The following is a 20,475-nucleotide window of genomic DNA, read 5'->3' on the forward strand; positions in this document are numbered from 1 at the left end:
AAAAAAATAAATTTAATATTAATTAGTGTGCAAAAAATTATTTGGTTCAACTATTAAACAAGATTCATCCTTTGTATATAATCATTTGTTTTTATTAATTTTCCCTTGTCTTCTTCATTAATATATATCGGGTCAAATCTTCCAACCATGGGTTATTCATTTATAATTGTAGTAGAAACCTTTTTATAATTAAATAGCGTGAAGTATTTGTGCCTTTATATGCCTTCTCCAAAATAAGATTTTCGATGAAACTCAAATAGCCTTAATAATTGTTTTTCCATTTTCAGAGTAAGTACACTAAGGTGCTTAATGATGTTGATACTCTAACTAATGAAGAGATGAGTATCGAAGAGAAGTGTGCTCATCTATCTTTAGGCGGTGAAAATATGACAAGTGAAGCAAGCCATTTCAGTAATCCTCCTCAAAATAATGTTTTGACTCATGCTGGAAATGAACCTAATGATCTGAATGATAGAAATAGTGACAGAAGTCGTCTCCTTATTCAAAATAATTATCTTTTGGCTCGTGTTTGGAAAGATTTTACAAATGGATGTACGAGTGATTATCCTTTTCTTGTGCAAAAATCTTCAAATACCGGAGAAGATAGAATAAATGCTATACCTGTAGGACATGGAATTGAAAAGGTCATTTCGATAGTGGACAACTCTGCAAAGGGAAAAAACTCCATCAATCCCATAGACAACACAATCAACAATAAGGATATTGATTTTGCCTCTAGGATTCCAAATCCTGATAAGGGATGTGATGAGTGATTTCTGCATTGGCAAACCGCATATAGTACTAGAAGTGTAATTCTACCTAAAAGGTTGAATGATTACCTTTGAGAAGAAGAAAGTCATGCGAGCAATGGAATTGTGTAGAAGTTTGAGAACATGGGCAGGAAGGGATAAGGAAGTTAAATAATTATGATTTTGAATATTCTCGTCAAGTTTTAGACTTCTAGTTCAGTTTTCAATTGTATTTTCCTATATTGTTATTCCCTATAATTGTCTTTATCGTGTCCTATTTTATTTAGTAAAACATATTACCAATATATATTTGTGTTTGTATGGTGAAACTGTGAGTTGTTTCATTTACCCATTTTGTCTTCCCCATTACTATTATGTTCTATCAAAGTCATTACAAGACCTTACAAAGATATGGTTGTTATTATTCATTCTCTTTATTTCTTATCATAATTAAGTCTCTTCAAATTCTAGAAGCACAAAAAACAAGTCTTTACTTGTGCAAAATTAGTGTTGTTTTTCCATTGAGTAACTTTTCGTTAATCCTTGTCTAAGAAGTGATTTTCGTTAATCCTTGTCTAAGAATATCGTTTGAATTTCAAAGTGTTCCATATTCCTCATTTTTTGATTTCAGATTTGAGTGTTTTGAACCTTGTTTTACTCTTGTAATAGGGTTTTTGGTTCATTAGTTTCATCCTTTTACTTGTTTAGCAAAGAAATGCACATCTAAGTCACTATCATGTCTCTGCTCAGTGAGAGGTTCATATTTGGTCTTTTGAGCACTTATAAAAGAATACTTGGTGCTTCGAAACATATTTACATAGTTGCAGAAATGACATTAAGATTTAAATATAATGTCATCAAACGTGTATAACAGTTAGTCACCTGAAAGACAAGATCTCACAACAAACAAGACTGCCATAGATATGATTTGACTAAATTATTAGCTCTTTTAAAAAAAAAGAAAATAAAAAACAAGTTTGCAATTGATATCAATGAACTCGTTTTACTAGAAAAGCACACACATTCTAAGCGTGTTATAAATGAGTAACTTCTACTATAGTGTGTTTGGAAATTTCACTTTACTATTATTTCTCGAGAACAAAGGTCGATGTATTTTTATATATTTTGAATTATCAATTATTGTGACTTATAATAATTCTTACGTAATTTATAAATATATAATCATTTCAAAAAAATTGAAGAAAAAAACGTATTTGTTTAAACTAATGAACGGAAATCAATGAGTGGCATCCTCTACCCAACCTATGGTTGTAGGAGTGCCAAACAAAATCTGTTGGTAAAAAAAAATTAAATTATGAAATTATGCGTGATCAAGCAATTATAAAATAAAATAAGCATTTTTTTTATTATAAAAAAGTACAAGATCTTGAAAAAGTTAATGAAGAATCAAATGTATATGAATAATTTTATTTTTACTAATCTTTGACTATGATATTTAACAATCAAAGGACAAGTTCTCATATGTGTCCTACTTTATTTTATTAAAATGTTATATTATTAGAACCTTAAGCCTTTATTTTATATTTCATTTGTTTATTTAAGAGATTCTCTAATAATTAATAATTTATTAATAATATCATTTTGAAATCAGTTTTAGGTGTCTCTGATGTTGAATCTCAAATTATATCTGACCAAATAAATTATATTTGACCAAATAAATACTTTTCACACTATTACTAAATAAAACTGAATTCTCAAAATAAGTGTGAACAAGCAATTTTGGATAAAATGGACATATATATGGAAAAATAATATTTACTAAATCTTAAAACAATTAGTGAAGAAAGTTTAAATTCTCAAAATAAATGTGATCAAGTAATTTAGGACAAAACAAGTATATATATATACACTTTTATATTTACTAAATTTACCATAAAAGTTAATTAATTAATCAATGTTTTTTTACTGTTTATTTCATTCTAGGGGCCAGTCAATAACTACCAATTATGACATTTCATTAAAGATTCTTTAATACAGTTCTCGTGACATAGCATAGTCAATTCAACAAGACAGAACATATTATTTTCTGTAATCCGCGTTGTATAGGATCACTCATCACACTAATATATAAAATCATAAGCTTTCTCTTCCTGTCACTTGTCAAATTTCAGTGTATGAGAATCTAGCAAAACACTGAATTATTTTTGGTGCTATATTTGGCGTTATTTTCTATAAGTGAGTTTTTAGGTTGAAAGTGAGATTTCTTTTTTTAATTATTTTTTATCAGATTTTCGTAATTTATGTTCTAATTATTTTATTTTCATTTTTTGCTTTAATTTTTGAATTGACAGATTTTACCATTCATAGATATCAATACTTGCTATTCGTTGTTGGAGCACTATATCTGAAATACATGAAAATGGTAAAATTTTCAATTTGAATTGTTTCAACAACTTTTTTTTGCACCAATAAATTTTTTTAATGTTGTAAGGCTATGGAAATTAACAACAAATCTTTTTTGCTTTAATTTACATTTCCTTTTTCAATCTCTAATGTATGCTTTAATTTATTTGTGTGCTTCTTTCTTTTTCTGTAACGTGTGCTTTGATATGTGTTCTTTTTTCATCAACCTCGTGGTATAAGATTAATGTTTTTATGTTGAGAAATTGTTATGGTTCAAGTCATATACAATATATTGAGAGCTAGTTGTTCGAACCAAAAAAAATTTTACTAATATTTCGTTCTGCATAATAATTCATGATATGGATATACTTTGGCTCCTCCTTAACTAATTAAGGGTACCTTAATAAAAGGCAAACCTAGAAATTCTAAAATGTGCACTACTTAAAAAAGAAAAATAGTTATTAAATATTAAATTTAGTGTGCTAAGATTAATTGGTTCAATTATTATAAAGAAGATACCTTCATCCTTTGTATCTAGTCATATGTGTTTTTTGATTTCCCCTTGTCTTCTTCATCAATAAAGATCGAGCCAACTCTCCCAAGCTAGTGTTTTTCATGTACATTTGCACTAGAATTTTTTTTCTTCAAAATAACATTAAATATTTGTGCCTTTATATGTCTTCTATGTAAAATGATTTTTGATGATAATTAACCTTAATTCTTTTTTATTTTTTGGCACATTTTTTTATGATCTTTTCTGTCTCTACAGATAAAGTTTTCAAAATCATCAGACACAAATGCTACATCACTAGGACATGAAATTGGAAATGTCATTTTTGTGGGGGACAATTCTGCAAATGGAGAAATCTCCATCAATCCTACAGACAACACAATCAATAATGTGAATGGCGATAAGGATTCAGGTGTTTCCTCTAGGATCACAAAACCTGATGTCATGGGTGATTTCTGCATTGGCAAGCCGAGTAGGGGTACTAGAAGTGTAATTCCACATAAAAGGTTGGATGATTACTTTTGGGAAGGAAGAAAGTCACGCGAGCAAAGCTAGATTTAGTAATGGAATTGGTATAGTAGTGTGAGAACGTGGGAGGAAGCAATCAAAAAGTTAATTATGATTTTGAATATTCTCATCTCCTTTCAGACATACATCTAAGTTTTCAAGTGTATTTTCTTGTATTGTTGTTCCCAGCAATTTCCTTTGTTGTGTCCTATTGTATTCAGTAAACTATGCTTTATTAAGATAATATATATTTGTGTTTATATTGAGAAATTGCGAGTTGTTGTAGTAACCGATTCTTCCGCCCCTGTTACTATTGTATTCTAACAAAATTATATTTCTTTGTCTTGTATCGAAGACCTTACAAAGTTGNATTTTCTCTTATCACATATAAGCCTCTTCAAATTCAAAAATTACAAAAAACAAGTCTTAATTTATGCAGAATTAGTGTTGTTTTTTGATTGAGTAACTTTTTGTAAATCCTTTTCTTAGAATATCACTTGGAGGGAATAGTATCTACTAGTAATGATGTTTATAGTTACGAATTCATGGTGATTTTTAATAAAATTGTTTGTACTTCAAAGTGTTGCATTTCGCTCATTTTGTGATTTCAGATTTGAGTTGGTTTAAACCTTGTTTTACTTTATTGATTGAATTTTTGGTTCATTAGTTTCATCTTGTTACTTGTTTAGCAGAAAAATGTACATCTAAGTAATATTAAGTCTCTGCTCATCGAGAGGTTAAGATTTGTTTTTTTCATGACATGCACAAATAAAGAGTAGTTATAAAAGTATTGATTCTTTAAAGTATATTTACTTGAGGTGTACAAGTGAAAATAAGATTTAAGTATAATGTTATCATACGTGATTAACAGTTGGTCACATAAAAGATTAAAGAGCTTATAACAAACAAGACTGTCATAAAGAGAGTTTGACTAAATTACATTTCTTTTTTAAAATAAAAATAAACAAGTTTTATGCTATTGTTTTGGTGTAACTATAGTGTTGTTTTAGTGTAAATCTAGTGCGCAGTCAATTTGGTGAAATTCTCATGTTGTTTTGATGCACAAAAAACACCATTAAAACGTAAACGAATATTTGAGAGAATATCAATGGAAGACCATTAGTGTTCTATGTTAAAAGACAATAATTACTTTGACTCGTAACTAAAAGATAAAGGACAAATTTGATCCTTTTCTCAATCTTTGACCATAAAATTTAATTAATCAGTATCTTTTAATAGATTATTTCATTCTAGCGACGCAAGTGAATAACTACTACATATGACATCTCATTTTAGATTCTTTAACAAGACTCTCGTAACATAACATAGCCAATATATAAAAAAGTTGGCAAAAGTTTGTTTATTTACTTTTTTTTTTGGATAAGTAGTTTTACTAATGATTTTGAACTTAGCAAATCTACCTGTGTGAATTATTTATTAATTTATTTATTTTTAATCTTTCATATTTTTGTATTATGTTTAGCAATATTTTTCATGATTGAGTTTTCTGGTTGACAGTGAAATTCTTTTTTCCCCTAAAATTACTTGACGAACTTTCACATTGATAGAGCTCAAATTTGCTATTTAATGATGAAGTATTGCATCTAAACTACTTGAAAATGGTAAAAAAAAAAATTAATTTATTTTGTTGCACAGGCAATTAGATTTAGTATGCTAAAATTAATTGCTTCAATTATTTAATAAGATAATTTCATCATTTATATCTGGAGATCGGACTAAATCTTTCAAGCAGGGTTTTCATTTACAATTGTGATAAAAAAAACCTTTTTCAAAGTAGCATAAAATATTTGTGCCTTTATATGCGTTTCTCCAAAAAAAAATTAAATGAAACTCGAATAGCTTGAGATTTAATTACCTTATTTAAGATTTAATTATGATTTGAATAACAAATAATTTCCTTATTTAGTTGTTTAAATTTTTTTTTATCAAACCCACTATTCTATCTAAATATTATTTCATAAATTTTTTTCAAGAATTCACTATTTTCCATTTGATTAATGTGCTCAACTTTTTTTGAAAAAAATATTTTCTTTTTGACTTTTACTTTGTTCATGTAGTAATGCTTAATGACAGATTCAGAATTGTAATGGCGTAGGTGCTCTGATCTATCATAACAATAACATATCCATATATAATCTCATAAGGTCGGAAGATAAAATATACGCAGACTATTAAAGTGTTGCATCACTCTAATAACATATAGTTATTGCAATCACAAAGCACAAGTTCAAAACTATTTTAAATTTAAGTTAGGAAATTTTTCAAATTATAATTAATAATTTTTATAAAAAAAACTATTAAAATTCACAATCTTACTCGGCATGAACCAAATAATAGTAGCATTACTACATTATTGTAAAGTGGCATTCTTTTTTAAAACGGACTAAAATAAAAAAAAGGTGCCACAATGGAATTAAGTGAGCAATTTTTTGTCATGACCCACGATAGTTTAATATATATTTGCTTTTATTTTTATAAAATAGATTAACACTAATTAAAAAAAAAACAATTAAAGAAAAAATTGTGTAGAAACAATATGAACTACTCCAAACAAGGAAAAAGATAAAAAGAGAAAGGTAGCTTGCTTGGCTAACCAGAGCACACAACTCACAATTTATTTTTATTTATTTCTTTCAATAATCTATATGTATATATAAAGCTCGAGTCGAAAGTAATGGATGCTTGAGCACCCACAGTGACACACATGGGTCCACTCCGGTAATGATTAGGCCTCACTGATAATCGTTACACAAACTAATCGACATATGATGTTAAAAAATCTAGAAAGAGTATTTGCAAATTTTTATTTTTTTTATAAAAAGCATGATGTGAAATTTTATTATTTTACAATAACTCAGAGTTCCAATGAATTTTAGAAACAAAATTTTGTAACAAAAGAGAAAAAAATGGTTTCAAAAATAGAATAGCTCATAGTAAATAGTAATAGTGAAAAAATTTAGATATATTTATGAATGAGAATTTTTAGCTAGAATTATGAAATTGACATTTTTTAAAAATAAATAAATAATTATTTGTTATTCTAGTTAGAATTTAATTTAGTTAATTAAATCTCAATCTTTAGTTCTTAATTATGACATTTGGCTATCATTCAAATAGGTTCATGGGGAAATTGAGAGGATGAGTAATGAAGAAGGATCTCATCCGTTACAAAGATAATTTGACTAAATTACTTTTCTTTTTGACCAAAAAAAACAACTAACAAGTTCGTATTTAAAATCAATAAACTCGCTTTATTAGAAAAGTACACATAGTCAAGAGATGTTATAATGGAGTAACTTCCACTTTATCCACTAGCGGTCTGTTTTTTTATTCTACAGTCATTTATTTATTTATTTATGAGATTCTCTAGTAATTAATAATATATTAACAATATCATTTCAAAATTAAATTTAGGTGTCTTCGTTGTTGAAATGTCAACTTTTTATTTTTTTTTACAAATTTATATCACTAGACAGTGTCTTTTGATGTTTTTTTATCAAAAGTAAAAACAAAAATAAAAATCTCCAACTATATTTGACCATCTAAATGCTTGTCATATGATTAATAAATAAAAATTAAATTCTCAAATCAGTGTGATGAGGAAATTTAGGATAATTTTGGCATATATGAAAAAGAAATTATTTACTAAATCTTAAAACTATTATTGGAGAAAAAAATTTAAATTGACAAAATAAGAATGGTCAAGTAATTTAGGGTAAAACAAACCTAAACATGGATATATAATTTCCTATTAACTAATCTTAGACTAGAAAGTTTGAAAAATAAATACTTTTACCTTCTTTTTTTCCATTTAAGGGATCCCAATCAATTACTAATAAATTATGAAATGACATAACATAGTCAATTTAGCTCAATATATTATTATATATATTTCGTAAACCATGTTATATAGGATCACTTGTTATTATTAAACTTAGAAATACTCTCTAACTAATTACTCTAGAGAATTCACTGGAGAGATGCAATTGAGGTGAACTGCTTAAACTCAATCGTTTCGATTTGTTCATCGATTTTGATAGATTTCATCATGTAAAAGTTACTTGAGACTTGTGATCATCTTCAATTTTATTAAGCTGTAACCTGATTTTTATTGTTAAATCATATGAACTTTCTTATAAAAATGAGAAAAAGGAAAACATCTTCTTTATTATTATTCATTTTATACATGATTTTAGTGATGATTTTGATTTTTTTATTTTTGTTTTTCAGATTTATATAATATGTTCTAATTATTATATGAACATTTTTTTGCTTTGATTTTGAAGTGGGAGATTCTAGCATTGGTAGAGCTCGATAGTTGTTATTCGTTGTTGGAGGACTGCATCTGAAATAGTTGAAAATGGTAAAGTTTTCGACTTTGAATTATTTCAACAATTATGTAAATTTTATTTGAACAACAGTATTTTAAAATTTTGTAAGAATACTCGTGCTTTGATCTATGTTATTTTTTTCAATCTTGAATGCGCACTTTGATCTTTTTCTTTGTGTAAAAGATTAACTTTCCTCTCCCGTTCTTTTTGATAAATAAAGAAAGCAAATCATCACATGAAATTTGGTATGCAAGAACATGTCGTTGTTGCATAGAAAGGTATAATTTATATGCAACGACATCTCTTTGCATGTCGAATTTCATGTGATGATTTTCTTTCTTCAGACACTAAGAAAGGGCAAAAAAATTATTGATGACGAACTTAACTTGGAAGAATTGATCAAAACCGTAATTAACAAAGATGATAAGAGAAAATTAATAAATGAAGATAAAAATTTTCATTGTCAGATTCATCATTAAAAAGTAAACAGATATCCTAATGAAATAATTTTTTTTTAATTTTATTCATTGATTGTCGTAGTTTGACTCAGTTGCTAATACATATGCGAAAAATCTTAGTCTCATAAGAGAAGGTTGAAAGTACAGAGCTTTTGTATTAAATGCTACTAACTTGTCTATAAAACATATGTTAAGGTAGTAATTAATGATGGAGAAATCTTATTTTTGCTTTTATAGTTCTTCCAATATTCATATATTTTTATGTTGATATAAGCATCTTTAAGAATTACAGTCATTTATGAGAGAAAAATAAGATTCTCAGAAAGTGTTCCTTATTATATGCATCTAATTTATTGCGCTGCCGTTATTGTATGTAGAAGAAGTATATAGTAGATGTTCTCTCTCAACTATGATTGGTGAAGAATTTAATTTACCATAGCAATCGTTTATTTGTGTTTCAAATCAGAACTATCATATGTGTAATTTTCTTACATGAATTATCACCAACTATTATTGAAACACACATCAATTATTTCTATTCCTTTTTACTGCCCGAATGACGGTGATATTTCAGGTATGAAAATTAATAATTAATATTAATAGTTGATGATTATTTAGGTAGAAAACTCATAAACATAGTTGATATATAAAACTCAAAAAAAAAAAAGATATTTTAGGTTTATTTTTCACTATTGACTCTGAATCATTTATGCCTTTATATGCCTTCTACCAGAAAAGATTTTGGTGAAACTCGAATAGCCTTAATAATCATTTTTCCACTCTTCAACAATTGTTTTATGATCTTTCCAGTCTTTCGAGAACAATGGCCCTGAGATGCTGAATGATGTTGATGTTCTATCTGAAACACGCGCGAACATATCCAACACCAATAGCATAAATGCTACATCTCTCGAACGTGGAAAAGGAAAAGTCATTTCTATTGGGGACAACTCTGGAAAGGGAAAAAACCTCGTGAATCATGATAAGTTTATCGGTGTTGACTCGAAGAAGAAAGTACAAAACACTTTCCCTTCCAATGTAAGAAGTTTATTGTCAAGTGGTTTACTTGATGGAGTGCCCGTAAAGTATATCTCAATGTCCTCGGATGTAAGTTTTGATTCATGAATTCTTCTTTGAGGTTTCGATATTTTTTATTCTAAATATGTTTTTTTTTTTTTATTTATGGTGCAGAAATCTCTTATAGGAGTTATTAAAGGGAATGGTTACCTATGTAGCTGCGATAACTGCAAGTCATCGGAGGTATACAAGTTTTTACTATTTTATTTTCGCGAATTTTCTTCATATCTAATGGGGCATTTTATGTCTTATGTAGAAGAAGATTCTTCTAAGTGCTATGGAATTCGAGAGGCATGCTGGTTGCAAGAGCAACCATGCTAACAATCATATTTTTTTTGATAGCGGAATCACAATTCTTGCTGTTGTTCAAAAGTTGAAGAAGACTCCCACGGAAATGATCTTTGAAGTAATTCAATGGTGAATACTTTTTCTTTTCCATGAATGCACCCTTATAGTTAATGATATTTTGTTATTTATTTGTATCCTAAAACAAAACTCATTTGTTGTCTTTGCATTCAGAGTACTTGAAAAGTGTTATAGAATATCATGTTGCAAAAAATGAAGCAGCAAAACAAGTTTGATCTGTTGATGGATCTTGTGCAAGAAAGGGGCAGCTCAACGATTAGTCAGTGAACTAAAGTTAAATTTTAATAAGAGGCCTTAAAACTCTGTGTTTTTATTTTGCAACTACAAACCTGTTTTTTTTTCATAGACAACTCTAGCAGATCGTGTTGTGTTTTTGTTAGATTTTCATGTTTGTGACCGCTAAACATGCTATTTGAAATTCTCTCTCTTTTCATTTTTTATAAAATTATCTTCATATTTTAGGTTTTGAACATTACTCTTTCTCAAGTTCCTAATTTTTGGCTACAAATGAGTGACTAGGGAAGATAGTTGTTGATAGTATGGTTATAGCTCTATAAGCTATACATTATGGCTTACAACATCATTAGATCTAATGATGGAAATCTAATTGACGTGTTAGTTGATTTTTGTGTTGGTGGAAAGTGAAAATATAGTTATGGAGTGGAGGAAGATATTTTATTTAATAGTTGAAATGTACCAAATCGAGTAAAATTTGATCTGCATATTCAATTCAATTTCGTGATTTTTAACTTTGTTGATAGGGTCAAAATGACAAAGAAAAATAGAATAGTAGGTAGAAAGTATCTCATAAAATAGGTTGAAGTGTACGTAAGTTGATTTAGATATCATTATTATAACTTTGCAATCTCAGTTAAGAATTTGAGGATAGCTTGAGAATTAAGGGATAAGGACACTATCAACCGAGTACGATTTTGCAATAAAATATATTTAAGCATTCAAATTATAATATAATCAATTAAATACCTAAATAAATGATAAAATACTCTTTAACTAATAGATACTTCAAGTCTTGCAAAAAATTATTGAGCATATTTTCAAATGTCAACTACATAGCTAAATTAACACTTAAAATACATCACATCTAAGTTACACATATTAATCTAATAAGTATTAAACCCTCAAAGCTTGTACCAATTAAGACACAATCATAAGTCCATAACCTTTTTTTAATCTCCTCTTAATTAAACAGATTCATCTCCAATCACTAATTGATTTGAAGATTTAATCTCTGCTAATTCTTTATCATTATTTGATTCAACATTTTCTTTGGTGCTCACTATTTTTGTTGAATTTTTGTCCTTGCTAGTACCCCATATTACTAGATATAATCCAACAACAATTACAGCAGCTCCCACAACCCTACATTAATTAAAATCAGATAAAAAAATTAGAATTGAAATAATGTAAAAAAAAAATTAATATTGGTATATATATAATTTAAATTAATAAAAATAAAAAGGGGAATAAGAATTTAAATTACCTTCCCATATTGAGCTGCTCAGATAAAATAAATGAACCCAAAATTGCAACAATAACCATATTTAGAGGATTAAAAGCTGTTACAAAAACTGGTCCTTTCTCATTCATAATTAATCCAGAAACATAATAACCAATCCCTGAATTAACAATTCCCTGCATCAATAATATCGTACAAATTTAAGTTATACATATCGTTATAATAAAAAAAAAATACATTATCAAATCATTCAAAAAAGTTCTACATATATAAGATTTTTTAGACTTACTCTATGAAATTAATTAACATTTTTTACGTTAACGATATATATATATATATATATATATATAAAAAAAAACTTAAAACTTAGCAAATATAATTTTAAAAAAGAGAAATAATTAATATTTTTTTAGACTTACACAGTAAAGTGATGCATAAAATAAACTGGAGCCCCATTTAATAGACCAAATTCCAAAATTGCCCCTTTGAACCAAAAGTGTTAGTGCAGTGCCTTGTAGAGCCCCAGACATACATATTAAAGAAGTAAGTGACATTCCTGCTTGATATTTCTTCAATGTAATTGCCTGTTAAAACAAAATAAAAAATATTATTATACTGAAAAGAAATTTTTTTTAAAAAAAATCGAATTATCTAATATGCAAGGGATCTACGGAAGAGTCGGAACATAAGAATCTATATTATATCTTGTATTTTTGCGAGAGACTGTCTTTAGAGTTCGAACTCGTAACCTCTTGATCACATATAAGTAACTCTACGAGTAAACTTTATCCCTATTAGGGTTTGTTTGGTTTGAAGATGAGATTAGTTATTCTGATATTATTTCTCAGTGAATAAAACAACACACTATATAATTTCTATGAATAAGTTATTTTTTACGAAAATACCCTTCATAACTATAAAGTTATAAATAGAAATATAAAAAAACAAGTTATATCTGCTTTGCACGAGATTAGGTCAGAATCAAACCACAAAGGTCTATTATACTGTACTTAACCCTATGCATTTTCTCCAAGAATCGATTTTCACAAGTCGAACATGTAACCTCTTTAATCACGTGACAGTAACTTTCCGAGAACATTACCTGAAGATTATAAAAGCAAGCCCAACAGAAACAACCAGCAGCAATGAAGATTGCACCTTTAACAGGATTGAGTTCATTGGGAGAAACAACATTTTTAGTAGTAGGAACATTGCTATGATGTTTGGTCCATGGCAATCCAATTATTGGGCCTCCAACAAGACTCATAATTGTTGCACCTCCAAGTGTTATTATTGTCCCAATTATTTTTGCTTGGCTACTTACTTTCCATACATTCACATTTTCAAGCCTACAATTAAAATTTTCGAGAATTAACTCATATTCACTGATAATATAACATTTAATATTAACACCGATAGTACACATGAGTTTGTGTATTCTCATTGTTCTAGTTTAGTTTGTGTATTCCCATTGTTCTACTTTATATATCATATTTGACTGAGCATAAAATTTAAAGATTAACTTAGATAGATCTTAATTAGATATGATATTTTTGAATTTTTTTATATAAATTTGTAGCTACGTCACAAACGACATAATAATTGAAAAAATACTTTTGTACTATCATTTTAATAAAAAAAATTATCCCATAACATTGGAAATGACCTGATCCACTAATCTACAATTACATAAATACTTATCTTTCTTCTTCTTTTTTCATTTGATAGGGACAAAGTACTTTTTTATTTTATTTTTTTATCTCCCACGTGACATACTAATTAATTTGAAAATATAGCATATTAATTAATTACCTTAGTATCCAGGCTAATAAAAAAGTGATGGCTGGAAGAACATTACACATTGCAGTTGCAAAAGTAGCAGTGGTATATTTCATTCCTGCATAATATAAATTTTGGTCTATAACAGGTCTGCAAAAAAAAATTAAAAACATTAGATCAAAATATTAAATTAAATCAAGAAAAACCAATTATGTATATCGATAGTGTATTATCAGGAATATTTACTCCAATAAGCCCAGCAACATAATCTTCCAGAAGATGGATAGTGTCATTTTGGGCCTTATTTTCCTGTATATATGTGTAAGAAAAACAAGAAATAAGATTAATTTATTTTTAACCAAATACTCCATGTAAATAAACTATTAATATAAGTGGTGAAGTTAGAAAAAACGTTACAGTTATTCAAGATTTAATATATACATATCAAAAGTAATATTTGACATATATATATATGTGTGCGCGCCTCTTTACAAGTATGTAGCCCCTTACTCAAAACGTACATGCATATCTAATACTAAATATGACGCTGTATATTTTCGTATATTAGTATATATGTATATATATGTGGTGAATAAAATTAAATTTACATTTTAAAATGCGATCTTTCAACTCAAAACAAAAATTAATAAAGGACTTTCAAAATTTAATATATATGGGGAAAAAAAAGGTATACATATACACAAATGATCATTTTCCAACTAATAATGTTATTCAACCAATCACATGAGTTCTAAGTATACATCATAATTTTTCAATAAAGAGTGTTCAGTACGGCCAGGATACAGAGTTATGCCTCCTCCACTACCCAAAACGATATAGTATTTAAATTCTGAATATGTTACTGCTTCGTGTTAAAGTTTGTTTGGGGGGGGGGGGACTAAATTAAAGATTATTACCTTTCAAGAAGAGCAGCAAAAGGAGCAAATACAACAGCAGCAAAGAGATTTCTATAGACAGAAAAAGTATAATGGCTCATCCCATTATTTAATGCAGTTTTAGCTATTATGGCTGACCCTCCAAATCCAAATTGCAAGAAAATTACAGCCAAATATGGTTTTGATCTCTTTAATAACTTCATTAGACATTCCTTTGTATTTGATGACATTATTTTTCTAATTAATTTTTTAAAAAAAAAAAACTATATGATTGATTGATGAAGAAATGCTTATATTGTTAATAAATTGCTTTGTGTAATTTATAACAAACTTCTCACTTGAGAAGTATATTTATAGGGTACAAGAAATATTAAAGTGATTTAAGGACACGTCTATATGTCATCCAATTTAGGTGTACTTGGTAGGTAGGAAAATATTTTCCAAAAAAAAATAATCACGGGTTTTATTTATTTTCTGGTGTTTGATACGTAACTGAAGAAATATTATGGATATATAATCACAGGGCGGATCTAGAATGGCACGATGATGCTCACATGAACCTCATTGACAAAAAATTATATTATATGTATAATATAATTGTTTTTAAAAAAATTATATATACATTTAAATGTCCTAAACATAAGACTAGCAGGTTGTTCAGTAGTTTAGGAGGTCTGAAATTTATCGTAATGTTCCAAGTTTAGATTTTAGGCTCTATTTTTTGAATCTTCTTAATGGAAAATCTTGAATCTGGGAGACCATCATTGATCAAAGGGTTATTTCTTTTTATTTTTTTAGAAAATATATTTTCTAAAAATTTTAAGTATGAAAAAAAATTGGAAATGTTTTTTTTTTTTCATACTAGACATACCCTTTAATTACCTATGGATTCCACTATCTTATTTTATTACGTATAATGGGAGTGTTCATTTAAACACTTCTCAAAACAAACTTTTCACTATTAAAAGGAGTTTTATGAAAAGGCTTTCTAACAAATTTCTATATATTTCTCTTAAGACAACTTTTTATATCTATGAATTCAAGAACAAGAAGTTGTTGCGTTTTATTTAAATTAAATGTGAAGGTGTTCGATTGAAATATGAAATTTAAGAAATTAAAGAAATCTTTCAACATGTTGGTTAATATATATATAAAGTATCGACATTATGTTTTGGATTATTTTTTTTTAAGTAACATGAACTTTTTTTTCAAGTAGGTCACAGCAAGTTATGTCATTAATTACGAATAAGAATAGAATAGCCAAGATTATTACATGATTTTCGGAAAAAAAAAGTTAATTAATTAATTTTAAAAAGTGTATCACAAAAATTTACAATTTAGAATGTTAAGATTCTTGCTTTTACAGGATCAATTGGCACTTTTCACTTGTGCATGCAAATGTGACATTAAATTAGAAAACAAAAACTTTTTTTATGTTACTAAAAAAACAATGGGAAAAAAAACAAGTGGTAATTTCAACATAAAATAAATATAATAATAAATAAAAATACTTTTATTAATTACATTGCACTAAGCTAAATATGTTCAATTAAGTGGACACTAAGATGGGATTAAGTTCTTTAGAATATTAGAAATAGCAAATTAGAATAATGCTTTATGGGGTTTATCATATGCATCATCAATAAAAAGATGGATACTACTTTTGGTCACTCTCAATTATGATTTTGAACCTTTTAAGGTATAACTTAACATAAATAACCTTCTATTAATTAATTAAAATTTAATTAAAATATGTGTATGATTCCATAAATTAAAAAATATATTATATTTATGCTCATTTTAGAAGTACATTAGTCCTCCTTTATAATTTATGTGGAATTTGGAAACCTCTTAACCTCAAGAGTTAAATGAGCTTTTCTTATTATGAGTAAATTTTAGGTTTAGCAAACATAAAAATAATATTTATATGCTATAATTATATCTTGTATAATTACGCTTTATAGCAAATTTTATATTTATAATGGCTATTAATCTGTATATTTTGATAGATCATATACATAAAAATCTGTATTTATATATTTTGATATACTTATACATAAAAATCTATATATATATATATATGTGTGTGTGTGTGTGTAACTGTATTTTTGAGTATATTCTTTTTGTTGTGATTTTCAGTTGTCGTATATGTATATGCGTATTAGATGTATTTCAATATAAATCTGCATATGTATATGTAACTATATTTTTTGTATACAGATAGATTTGTACACAAATCTCTCTCGCTTTATACAAACACAAATTATACATTGTATTTTGTATAGTTTGTGTTTGTATAAAACGAGAAAAAGAGAAAGACAACTTGGCGGGAGAAGATTTGTATTATTGTATAATTATAAATGTATAGGACGAAGATATATGTATTTGCACTTGTATGTACAAGTTTCTCTCGCTTTTTACAAAACAGAAACGCAATTTATACATTTGTGTTTGTACAAATGAGAGATGCGAGGAAGAATGGTGAGCGAGATCTGAGAGAGTGGCAAGTGAGTTCGCGAGAGAGAGAGGCGAGTGCCAAACTGCTTACTACGGATTAGAATTAAATGAAACTGTGATTATAGCATTTAACTTAAATTAATAATTTGTTAATTTATATAATCGATATTTTCGTTGTATCTTACAAATATTTTGTCTATATTGTTAGAATTTTACAGTAGTTTTTACATAATTTATAAATTTTATTTCAGTAAATTAAGAATTTCATGTATACTTATTGGAGATATAAAAAGATTGTGTCATCATCAAGTTGATTCTTTTGTCGTAGTTGTATTTTTCAAATGAGAAAAATGAATTACTACTTGGCAATTTTGAAGTATTTATTGAAGAGGACTTTTGGTATTTTCTAGAGGGAATTTCAATTTTTGACTCAATGTACATATATATATAAAGAAATTGAGTAAAATTAAGTTTCTTTAATTTGATAAAATAATATAGTAACTTTATTGTTGTTGCAAGTGAAATATTGCTATTATAGTGAACAAAGTTTAAGTCATTTTCAAATAACAAAAAATATGTTTGTAACTTTACTATTATAGTAAAACAAAGTTATGTCATTTTACGTAAAATTAATTAGTTAAGGAGTTATTAAGCGAATATAAATAATTGATTTCAAACTTGATAAATCAAATAAATTATGATTTAAAATTTAAAATTTGATTTACTTTTTTTTTTTGTAATTTATATATTAAAAAAAGCTGACAACGTAAACCATGATGACAAAGAAAAGGGGAAGAATAATGGATTGTCTTATATTAGTTTGTTAGGAACCACGATTTGGAGATAATTAGGTAAGTGCTTTTACATAGGATGTACAATTTTTGATATTATCTTGTTATGATGAGATAAAAGAGGAAAATTTACTATAATTCGGATTTGTGATAAGATAAATAATTTTTTAAGGGAAAAAAGTTTGATAAATATTTTAATTTTGGTCGAAATTGTTATTACGATATGTTACTATTTATAATGATACAATAGCAATGATGTTCACGTGGGTACATATATACCTTTAAAATACACTATTAAATAGTGCAGGTGTAAAAGGTTCTTTTCAAAGTTTTACAAATAATTTCGATTAAAGTTAGGATATATTTCAGACTTTTTCCTTTTTTTATAATTTTAATGAGAGATTTCGAGTTATTTGAATATAAAAAATAATGAGTATTTTCTTTTTTAATGAATTTTACGTGGTATGAACTTGAATTAATCGAATCTCAATACGCATTTAAACACTAAATACAATAGTGAAGATAGATCTAATAGTGACAACGAGTTCATCTGAATCGAATACATTCACATAAAGCATAAATTTATGCTTAAAATGCACTAAATTAAATTATAATAAATAATAAATATGATGAACCCATTATTTTAGAAATATAAATAGATCAATTCTTAAAACTTGAAGAATTGAACTCATAAAATTTAAATACTTGATCCGACTCTAACTAATAGTGTGAAAATCAGAAAAACAATCTTCATAATTAAAAATGTAACACATTCAGAATTTTAAAATAAATATATATCGAACACACCGAATGCGAAACTAAATAATAAAACAATGTATATTTTAATATATTCATCAATAGATAGACATCATCCAACAAGTACACAAATTAATGTAACATTTTGAGCATATAAAGCTGTGGGCAAACAAAATAAATAATTTTGAGTCATCATATCATCTGGAGTTCCTAGTCAGATCCCTTTCACTTAGGCACTCACCGCAATCTGAGATCGGTAGCGAAGTCAAAAATTTTATTTAGAGTTTCAAAACATATTAAATAACGAATAAATTTCAAAGACATACCTTATCTAAGGTTTTATTACCTTCTCGAAATTTTTTTTGTAATTTTATACATTTTTTAGTTTACATAACACGTTCTGTGACTTCATGCAGTTGAGATGCATGAGAAATATTTGAATGTCACATAAAACAAAAAGTATACTACATTACATAAAAATGGGATCAAGGGGATAATAGGACGACTTTAGTTTAGTTAAAATGTGTCGTTGAAATTCCGATTATGATCTAGAAGGTATTTGTATCCTTATCCCTTAAAAAAAGTTAACCTTGTAATGTAATTATTTTTTGAAACCAAACCCCATTCCGTCCTGTAGCTCCGTCATGACGGAAATATTTTTAGAGGTAAAAATATAATCGTACATAATTTTATACTAAATCAACAAATGCATAACGTGTATTTATGCACAGAATTATTTTTTTTCTTTTGATCATTATTAGTTTATATATTCTTAGCTCGTTAAATGCTTAATCATAATAAGTTAATATAATTTGTTATAAATATCTAATCGATGCGAATAAGTTTTTATTCTTTATTGGGGCTATCGATCATGCGATGCTGCTTGGGAAAAAAGAAATGCATGTGTAAAAATAGTACTTTCTCAAAAATAATATGCATATGTATAATAAGCAATATTAACATGAGTTGATAGGATAATCGAAATTTCTTCGTATTTTTAATTTGAGATTTGAAATTTAAACCATGAAAATAGAAAAAGTTAAGTTATGTTGGAAGCACTGCCCTCAAAATGAGCCTAACAACATATGATTCAAATTTAATCAGGCTCCAATATAAATATCAAGTACTAAATTAAAAAAAACAAATTAAAAAATGTAATAAACTAATACTACCTTAAATCCAACATCTTAAAAGTTAAAACTATCACAATCATAGAATATTCAAAGTTCAAATTTTTACAAGATAAATAAAATATAACAATAGATTGATAAATTGTTTATTCAAAATTTTAATTATATATTCAAATTAATTTAAGATATAAAGTTGATTGGTTCGAAATTACTAACTAATCATATGCAATGTTTATAAAAATAAATAATCGATTAGATTCGTTATTTACTTTTCTTAATTAGTATATATAGTTATATATTAGTTATACAATTTAGAACATCTATTTGGAATAATTCCTTCTATTTAAAACGATATACAAATATAATAGATTACAATAACTCTCTAAATTATAAGTTTACTTTTATATATAGTTCAAGAAATGTAATGTGGGCCAGAATATCTTATCAAGGATTATAATATAGTCGTAAGTATCTTTTTCATTTTTGATCTCTCGAGCTCTTAATATAAAATTGATGAAAGCGTTTTACCTTTTGAAATGAAGTTTTCGTAAGATAAATTCAAATTAGTCATGCCTTATACGGATGTCAAAAAAAAGCACTTTCCAATATTGAATCCAACAAAAAAGAATAGAAAACATAGGGCTAAAAATTAAAGATGAATACTATATTATTATTATTATTATTATTATTATTATTATTATTATTATTATTATTATTTAATGTAAATGGTATACACCTCATCCTTTGATGACATTTTATTTTTTTTATTCTTCATAAGTGACGCTGCAAATATAGATGCAATTCT

The 20,475-nt window shown here is 26.8% G+C and overlaps 2 protein-coding genes across 2 annotated transcripts; one reads left to right on the forward strand and one right to left on the reverse strand.

The window, feature by feature from the left end:
- Positions 1-1,989: 1,989 nt before the first annotated feature.
- Positions 1,990-10,439, forward strand: LOC107016434. Its single transcript, XM_015216905.1, has 5 exons — positions 1,990-2,046; positions 3,883-4,113; positions 9,752-10,048; positions 10,133-10,201; positions 10,275-10,439. Exons 1-5 carry the CDS (start codon positions 1,990-1,992, stop codon positions 10,437-10,439), a joined length of 819 nt encoding a protein of 272 aa, XP_015072391.1.
- A 973-nt stretch (positions 10,440-11,412) lies between these two features.
- Positions 11,413-14,849, reverse strand: LOC107017360 (WAT1-related protein At2g39510). The gene is made up of 7 exons (XM_015217607.2): positions 14,558-14,849; positions 13,887-13,949; positions 13,674-13,790; positions 12,964-13,210; positions 12,281-12,445; positions 11,886-12,037; positions 11,413-11,764 (listed from the first exon to the last, which is right to left on the reverse strand). Exons 1-7 carry the CDS (start codon positions 14,764-14,766, stop codon positions 11,587-11,589), a joined length of 1,131 nt encoding a protein of 376 aa, XP_015073093.1. The 5' UTR covers positions 14,767-14,849; the 3' UTR covers positions 11,413-11,586.
- Positions 14,850-20,475: the final 5,626 nt, after the last annotated feature.

This window comes from Solanum pennellii, chromosome 4, assembly GCF_001406875.1.
Source record: "Solanum pennellii chromosome 4, SPENNV200".
Taxonomy (NCBI): domain Eukaryota; kingdom Viridiplantae; phylum Streptophyta; class Magnoliopsida; order Solanales; family Solanaceae; genus Solanum; species Solanum pennellii.

What these genes read in the sequence shown, in the direction of transcription:
- LOC107016434 (XM_015216905.1), top strand. Translation starts at nt 1,990, where the DNA reads ATGAGTGGCATCCTCTACCCAACCTATGGTTGTAGGAGTGCCAAACAA. An exon ending in GTGCCAAACAAAATCTGTTG is followed by an intron (nt 2,047 to 3,882) that starts GTAAAAAAAAAT and finishes CTGTCTCTACAG; the next exon opens with ATAAAGTTTTCAAAATCATC. An exon ending in ATATCTCAATGTCCTCGGAT is followed by an intron (nt 10,049 to 10,132) that starts GTAAGTTTTGAT and finishes TTTATGGTGCAG; the next exon opens with AAATCTCTTATAGGAGTTAT.
- LOC107017360 (XM_015217607.2), bottom strand. Translation starts at nt 14,766, where the DNA reads ATGTCATCAAATACAAAGGAATGTCTAATGAAGTTATTAAAGAGATCA. An exon ending in TTATTAGCCTGGATACTAAG is followed by an intron (nt 13,211 to 13,673) that starts GTAATTAATTAA and finishes TTTTAATTGTAG; the next exon opens with GCTTGAAAATGTGAATGTAT. An exon ending in CTTGCTTTTATAATCTTCAG is followed by an intron (nt 12,446 to 12,963) that starts GTAATGTTCTCG and finishes TTGTTTTAACAG; the next exon opens with GCAATTACATTGAAGAAATA.